This window comes from Rhizophagus irregularis, chromosome 3 (assembly GCF_026210795.1).
Source record: "Rhizophagus irregularis chromosome 3, complete sequence".
Classification (NCBI taxonomy): Eukaryota; Fungi; Glomeromycota; class Glomeromycetes; order Glomerales; family Glomeraceae; genus Rhizophagus; species Rhizophagus irregularis.
This window is the reverse complement of record NC_089431.1, coordinates 4,019,871-4,029,000: the sequence shown is the minus strand read 5'-3', so window position 1 is coordinate 4,029,000 and position 9,130 is coordinate 4,019,871. Positions and strand designations below refer to the sequence as shown.

Here is a 9,130-nt window from a genome sequence, read left to right as displayed (position 1 = left end):
ATGGATGATAATAAATTTTTACCAAAATTGTCACAAAATTTACTTGAACTTTTAAATGATGATGAATTTTATGACATTACAATTGAAGTTGGTAGTGATCCATACGTAAAAATATTTCGTGCTCATATGAATATATTAAATTATCGTTCTCCTTATTTTCGTAAAATTTTATCTGATAAAAATAAAAGTGATGGAACTTTGACACATATTAAATTACCAGATATTTCACATGAAATTTTTCAAATAATTTTAAGGTAATAATATTTAAAATAATAAAATTTAAATATTTAAAATTATAACAATTACTAAAAAAAAAAAATATTTTTTTAGGTATATTTATGGTGGAAAACTTTTTCCTGAACGATATGATTGTTCAGATTTCTTTAAAATCTTGGTTGCTGCTAGCGAATTTGATCTTCAAGAATTAGTAAATCATTTACAATCTTTTTTGATTCAAAAACATACATCCTGGATAATAAAAAATTTTAGCTTGATATATCAAACAAGTTTAGAAAATAATTCTTTATTAGAACTTCAAGATTATTGTAACGATCTTATATCAAATACACCAGATAAGATATTCCGTTCACCTAATCTTTCTTCAATTCCGGAAAATATTTTGATTTCTCTTATTCAGAATGATTATCTTAAAATTAATGAAATTCAAATTTGGAAACGTGTTCTTAAATGGGGGCTCGATCAAAATCCAGGACTTCCTTCTGATCCTGAGAGCTTTTCTGGTGATGATTTTAACGCGTTAAAAAATACTCTACAACAATGTATTCCTTTAATTAAATTCGATAGCTTTAGTTCAAAAGAATTTTTAGATAATGTGCTTCCTTATAGAGAAATACTACCCAAGAAATTATTTAATGATTTAATAAAACTTTTTTTGGATCACGATCATAAACCAACTGATCAACCAGAACCGAAGGAGACTAAAGAAATTGAACCCGAAGCTCAGACATTTGAAAAGATTGAAACTCAGTCGACAAGTACAAGTAATATTCCGAATATTAAACCACAGATATTTAGGTCAGCCAATATTACAAATATTAATTCAAGAATTATTACATTAGAACATGCTAGATTAATCTCAAAATGGATTAATGGATTAGACGTTAATGCTTCATATGAATTTAAATTAATTTTTCGTGGATCTCGTAATGGATTTACATCTAAAAAATTTCATAGTATCTGTGATAATAAATCTCATACTGTAACTATTATTAAAGTGAGGGACAGTAGCGAAATTCTTGGAGGGTATAATCCGATTGATTGGAAATCTGGTGGTTACTATACCGCCACTAACGATAGTTTTATATTCTCTTTTGATGAAAATCAAGATATAAACAATCATATTTTGAGTCGTGTAATGGATAGTGATGTTGCCATATCTAATCACACTCAACGCGGTCCATCATTTGGAGAGAAGGATCTTATTTTGCGTGGAGCTTCTTTGGATAATTGTGTTTGTAGTAAAACTTTTTATGATAAAGCGATCAGAAATAGTAGCAGTAAATTTTCTTTAGAAGATTATGAAATATTTCAAATTACGAAGAAAATTTTTTGATTATTTTTATAAATAATCAGTTTTATATTACCTTTATGAAATCAAGTAAACAATTGATTTTTTTTTTTTTGCGAATTTCAAATAAAATAAAAATAAAAAATAAAATTGTAAGGTAGAAAAGAAAAACAAGAATAAAGGTATATTACAATGTGTATAAGTTTTATGTATGAATTTTTCTACCGTGATCTTTTACATTTATTTTTAGGTATTGAAATTTATTTTTACTTTATCAGTAACATGATTATTGTTACGTAAAACTTTAAAAAGTCCGTAGTTTTAAATTTTTTGAATAAAAATAAATTCACACTTTTTTACAAGCAAAAAATAAATTAGTAATAAAAAAATAGCTAAACTTACGTAGCTGATGGTAATCATTTGTTAACTCCAAAAATGTTAACTATCATTTCTGAATAAAACTGACAGTACCAAAACCGATATAGAGGAAAAAAAAATAATCTAAATAAGTAATTTATAATATTTTTAATATTTTGTAACTTCCCAAATTCCAATAATTGATAGTTAATTGATATTTTTCGCTTATATAATCCTGTCACCACTATAAAGGTATATAAAAAATTTAAATTTGATCCCAATTTCCTATTGTAATTTTCCATTAAAGCATGAAGTATAAATATTCATTTGCATTAAATATTCTAAATTAAATATTAATACATAAAAATTTATTCATGGCTTGTTATTCCGATTATTGTTTTTGGGTCCAAAAATCTGACATGAACACTCTCAGTACTAGTTAATTTAACAAAATAGGGTATAAAGAATATTTATTATTTAATAATGAGTTTATCGCGTTTGATAGTTATATTATTTTTATATTCATTATTTTATTTTTATAATCTATTAATAAATAATTTATTTAGGAATAAAAATTCCCATTCTATAGCTATTTTGATTATGTGAAATATATTTAATTCTTGAGAAATTTTAGTAAAATAAAGAAGTTCTATGAAATATATCCACAGTAACTATATATATATATTTGTATTGAGTAATTTATATTGGTAATACGCTAGTATGATCTCTGCATACTCTCAGCATCCAAAAATCGAAAATTCTAGGTTATGGTAAATTTTTAAGAATCCAATAAGCGGTTTATTTTAAGGTATCTGTCAAAGCCTGCTTGCCCAATTTTAATTAAATATTCACTGATTAACTCAATGGGAAAGTGATTGTTAATCTTCAAAAGTGGGATCAACTCTTCCCACAAATTTTATTGTATCTCCATAAAGTAGGTATAGTAACTTCTTCTTCGGTTTTATTAATCATCTCTCTAACAATTTCATCCAAATAATAATTAGAATATTCTTTAACAATTTCCTGTAAAATCAAAAAATAAAACAGCGAGATTGAACGTTAAAATTCGTTATAAAATAATGACCAACCTTCATATCAGATCCACTACAATTTTTCCCTTTTCTACACGTTGCAATGGATTAGTTGCGAATTGCATCTTTGATATAAATACTTAGTAGTTGTGAAATTTTTTGTAAATTACAGAATAGTCGTATAAAATAAATGCACTGTTCTTCATTTTATATCCTCACTTGTAATACGTCTTATCCCTTGAAGAATAACTTTAATTAAGCTACTTAAAATGTGATACTTTAGTGATTTGCAAGTTTATATTGCAGAGTTAATAAAAGAAAGCGTGATTTAAAGTGAGATTTTGAAGGTAAAACTATAATTATAGATTCACTTATTTTATAATAAAGAATTAGTGAAACTCGACAATATTATTCTAAATACATTATTTTAGTCTCCTGAGTCCTGAATGTAAACGGTTAAACGATATTGATTACGAAAATCTATACAGTATAGTTTTTTCTATACAGTATAATTTTTATTTATACAGTATAGTTTTTATACAACATCAGAGGTATATATCATACTCAATAACTATATTATCGAATGTAAAAAAAAAATTTTATAATTTCCTGATGATCGACAGATGATCGATGATAATTTTGTAGTTAGGACTAGTGCCTCGACCCGTATCCGGATCAATCCGGATTGATCCGGATTTTTTTTTTTTCGGATATCCGGATTTTCACGGTTTTCATCCGGATTATAAACCGGATGAAAAATATCCGGTTTGACCCGGAATCCGGATGAAATTATTATTATTTTTTTTTATTAATAATAATTTTGCTGATCCATAAAGATCTATATCTAAATGATATTATGGCTAGTGCTTCGACCCGGATGAAAACCGTCATCCGGATTACACAAAAAAAAAATCCGGATTATATCTGGATTGACCCGGATTTTGAATCCGGATCAGATAATCCGGATAGAAACCGGAAACCGGATTGGATTTACAAATGATCGGCAATAATTCTGGCCAGAATTCATAACGCCGGCCAGAATTACAAATTGTGTAACATTAAATTTTCATGCCAGCCGATAAAAAATTTTTTGCCCGGTGGCTAAACTATTTTTCCGGTGTCACGTGATGTTAATTTCGGCCAGAATTACAAATTTGGCCAAAATTATCCAAGACCACGAAATTTACATAATTCCAATTTCATTAAATACTTTTATTTAAAACAATTTCATATTATTTCAGCATTGTCTCAGACTATTGTTTAACATTTCTTTGTAAATTAACTAATTATGAAATTTTAAACAAGATATTTTTATATACAGCTAAAGATTACTATAAATAGATGTGTTGGATTAGTAAGGCAATTTTTTAAGGATTTGTTTCTTCTTTCAAAAATTAAAGAATCATTTGAATCAAATTATATAACACTAGTTTTAATTTTTAAAAAAAGTTGTTATAATTATATAAATTTATAATATTGAACAATTTTTCATTTAAAACAATAATTATTATTTTGTTGTAACAAAAATAATATAAAGTTTTTTTTCTTTTGAATGTTTGAATGTGAAATCTAAAATTATTTGTTATTTGTTAATGTATAAATTTAAATAAACAAATCTGATACAAACTTCAATAAATAAATTATAACTGAAAAATCTTCTTAAACTTACTGTATTAAAAAGTTTAATATAACAAATATAAATTTAATAAATTTTAATAAAAAAATTGGTATTAGGCGCAAAAATAATTAGCCATAATATCATTTAGATATAGATCTTTATGGATCAGCAAAATTATTATTAATAAAAAAAAATAATAATAATTTCATCCGGATTCCGGGTCAAACCGGATATTTTTCATCCGGTTTATAATCCGGATGAAAACCGTGAAAATCCGGATATCCGAAAAAAAAAAAAATCCGGATCAATCCGGATTGATCCGGATACGGGTCGAGGCACTAATTATGGCTAATTATTTTTGCGCCTAATACCAATTTTTTTATTAAAATTTATTAAATTTATATTTGTTATATTAAACTTTTTAATACAGTAAGTTTAAGAAGATTTTTCAGTTATAATTTATTTATTGAAGTTTGTATCAGATTTGTTTATTTAAATTTATACATTAACAAATAACAAATAATTTTAGATTTCACATTCAAACATTCAAAAGAAAAAAAACTTTATATTATTTTTGTTACAATAAAATAATAATTATTGTTTTAAATGAAAAATTGTTCAATATTATAAATTTATATAATTATAACAACTTTTTTTAAAAATTAAAACTAGTGTTATATAATTTGATTCAAATGATTCTTTAATTTTTGAAAGAAGAAACAAATCCTTAAAAAATTGCCTTACTAATCCAACACATCTATTTATAGTAATCTTTAGCTGTATATAAAAATATCTTGTTTAAAATTTCATAATTAGTTAATTTACAAAGAAATGTTAAACAATAGTCTGAGACAATGCTGAAATAATATGAAATTGTTTTAAATAAAAGTATTTAATGAAATTGGAATTATGTAAATTTCGTGGTCTTGGATAATTTTGGCCAAATTTGTAATTCTGGCCGAAATTAACATCACGTGACACCGGAAAAATAGTTTAGCCACCGGGCAAAAAATTTTTTATCGGCTGGCATGAAAATTTAATGTTACACAATTTGTAATTCTGGCCGGCGTTATGAATTCTGGCCAGAATTATTGCCGATCATTTGTAAATCCAATCCGGTTTCCGGTTTCTATCCGGATTATCTGATCCGGATTCAAAATCCGGGTCAATCCGGATATAATCCGGATTTTTTTTTTGTGTAATCCGGATGACGGTTTTCATCCGGGTCGAAGCACTAGTTAGGACCACTAAACCAGTTTTAGTATTTCGAAACAAACGAAACAAACAGTGAATCATTTTGTCGATCTGTATTACACTTATGTTGTGCATGCATAAATTGAAAAAAATCCTTTTCACCGCAACATTTAGCTCTTATTTATCTACTGAGCTATGGATTATATATGTAAAGAATGTGAAAAAGAAAATGAATATGGATGGTGTAAAGCATGTAATGGAAAAAATTTTCAGCAAAATTTTAAAAATTGGACTAGTGGTAATAACGATATTGACAAATTTATTCAAGACACTCAATTATCGGCAACTAATTATCAGAAAGTTTTAGAGTGGATACCTTACAATAAATTATATGATATTGAATATATTGCAAAAGGCGGTTTTGGAAAAGTGTATAGAGCAAAATGGTTTGATGGATATATTAAAAGTTGGGATAATATAAATAAAAATTGGGAACGAAGTTTGTCCAATAAGTATGTAGCACTGAAAAGTTTAAATAATTCAGAAAATGTTACATCAGAATTTATCAATGAGGTATTACCTAATTTCTTAATTTAATGAAATTTTTAAATTGCGATTTTTACTTATGGATTTATAAAATGTATATCTAGATAACAATGCATTTTAAGACTAGAAAATACAAAACGATTTCTGTTATTAGAGTTTATGGAATTACACAAGACCCAGAAACAAAAAATTACATGATGGTTTTGCGATATGCGGAGAATGGAAGTTTAAGAGCTTATTTGGATAAAAATTATCATGAATTATCTTGGAATACTAAGCTAGAATATTTATGGAATATTACACTCGGTCTTCAAAGTATTCATGAAAAAGAACTAATTCATCGAGATTTACATATTGGTAATATACTTAGTTTTGGATCTCAAGTTACGGTAACTGATATGGGATTATGCAAACCTGCAGATTATAATGCATCGGAAAACCCAAAAATCAGTATATATGGTGTTTTACCTTATATTGCTCCTGAAGTTTTAAGAGGACAAAATTATAATAAAGCTGCTGATATTTATAGTTTTGGTATAATTATGTATGAGGTAATTTCTGGACTACCTCCATACCATGATGTAAGCCATGACAAAAATTTAGCAATAAAAATTTGTCAAGGACTTAGACCAAGATTTAGTAATATTAAAGTGCCCCAATTGATTGTGAATTTAGTCAAAAGATGCTTGGATGCAAATCCAATAAATCGACCGGAAGCAGTAGAAATTGAAAATATTTTATATAAATGGTGTTATGGAGATAAAGAAGAATTACAAAAACAAATTATAGAAGCAGAAAAAATCAATAATAGTCTACCAACTAGTAGCATGCCTTTGACAAGTTCATCATACGAAACACATTCCGAAGCTATTTATACAAGTAGATTACTTAGTTTTAATAATCTTCCGGAACCAAAAAATTCTGATGATTATTACAATGAACAAAATGATAACATAATTAGTGAAAAATTTTCAGGTAAATAATGTAATAATTTTGTAAATATGTAAATTATAAAAAATATTAATATATTTTATTAAATAGAATCTTTACAAATTGATATTTCTCGATTGAAAATTAATGAAATTTAATAAAGATGGCAAATTTAAACATACGTATATTAATTAAACCCTGATTTTTATTCTCTATTTTTAGGTTAAAATAGTAAATCTAACGGTTAAAAAATATATTTTGAGAGGTGATTTTCGATCAGACTATTTAGTTTGAAAGTAATATTTTGCGTGTTATTGTTATTGTGAGCAAATTTCATCGACTTTTTTTTCGTTTTAACAATTTTTTACAAATTACTATCTATTTATTATTATATTAAATTTTTTATTAAATAAAATTTCGATCATATATAATCATGTTATTAATTTAAAATGATTTAATATCAAGTAACGATATATAAAAATATTTACAATAATTCTTGATAATTTACTGATTTGGGTTTATTTAGAATAAATGACTGTTATTTTCAAACTATAAAATAATCTAAATTATAATGAATCATATACAACTTTTTTATTAATTTATAGAGAATGACAACGGATTATATCAGATATGCGATTACAGGGTCTTTTCCACTTGTAAATTTGAACATAATATTTTATATTTGTTTGAGACTTTAGAGTTACAATAATTATTGATATTGAATTCAATTACAATTTTATAAAAAGGAATAGCAAATAGGTTAAAGATAATTGCAATGTAATAAAACTTAAAAAAGATACTTTAATGTACATATGAAATCTATTGGATCAAAGATTTTATAAGGTAATATTATAATAGATGAAAATACATTTGGACGATATCAAAGTAGCCTGTGACCTGGATGGGCAGATACTACTGTACAGGATTTTACCTTTTTTATAGTAACTTTAATTGCTAATCAATTTTATTTGAAATTTTTATTTTTGTCTTTTAAACTCTGTCGCATGAAAAAACTGGAACTCACTGTTATGTCTAAGATTTCATGTATTTTATATCTCAAGAATTTATAATTATTAGCTCAATACAATTTAAAAGGTATATAAACAAATATTTTGGTAATTTTAAAATTAAACGTCATATTTAATTCGATAGTTTACTCTTATTTTAAATATTTACGATATAAAATAATCCGTCGACGTAATGTTGGAAAAAATTTTATTTTTTTATAAAAAATAAGGAAATTTTATTAATTAAGTACAAACTTTTCATAAATAATCTGACGGCATATCATTCAGTAGGTAATTACCGATTGTACGGTGCTACATCCTGCAATAATATTATTTCCCAGTATCGAGTTTAAGTTACAAATTTTACAAATACTCGCTGCTAATTTTGGACAAAATTTATATTTGAAAAAAGCACATATAATTTATTGAAATTAACAACATTTAATGAAAAATGTAACTTAAGTGTCAACATTTTTTAACCAAGGAAAACAAAGTTATATTTTGATTATACAATTTGATTTTTGAAAAGAAAAAACAGTTTTAGAAAAATATATCAAGATTCAAAAATTATTTATTTGGATAAGAAAAAAATTTTAATAATGTGAAAAGATCAGTTATATTTGCAAGAACCAATATACAGGAGGCATGCAAAAATTCCAATGAATAAAAATGTAGTTAGAATAGAAAGATAATTGCCACTTCAGTTTATAATATAAAAAATTAAAGAAAAAAAAAAGTTATGACATATATAAATGTTTAGATTTATTTATTTTAAAATGTCTCTTTATTCTTGATAATCCTAATAATAATAAATATAGTATTTGTTCTATCTATATATTTTATATAATTTATATGTACTTATATATCATGTATATGCATATGATTCTAAAATTCTAAAAATAATAATATTAATAGTTTT

The 9,130-nt window shown here is 25.1% G+C and overlaps 1 protein-coding gene across 1 annotated transcript; it reads left to right on the top strand.

The window, feature by feature from the left end:
• Window positions 1–1,573, top strand: OCT59_020991 (uncharacterized protein; the record flags this gene model as incomplete). The annotated part of the gene is made up of 2 exons (XM_066149545.1): window positions 1–254; window positions 331–1,573. The coding sequence occupies 2 exons, from the start codon at window positions 1–3 to the stop codon at window positions 1,571–1,573; spliced, it is 1,497 nt and encodes a 498-aa protein (XP_065990439.1).
• Window positions 1,574–9,130: the final 7,557 nt, after the last annotated feature.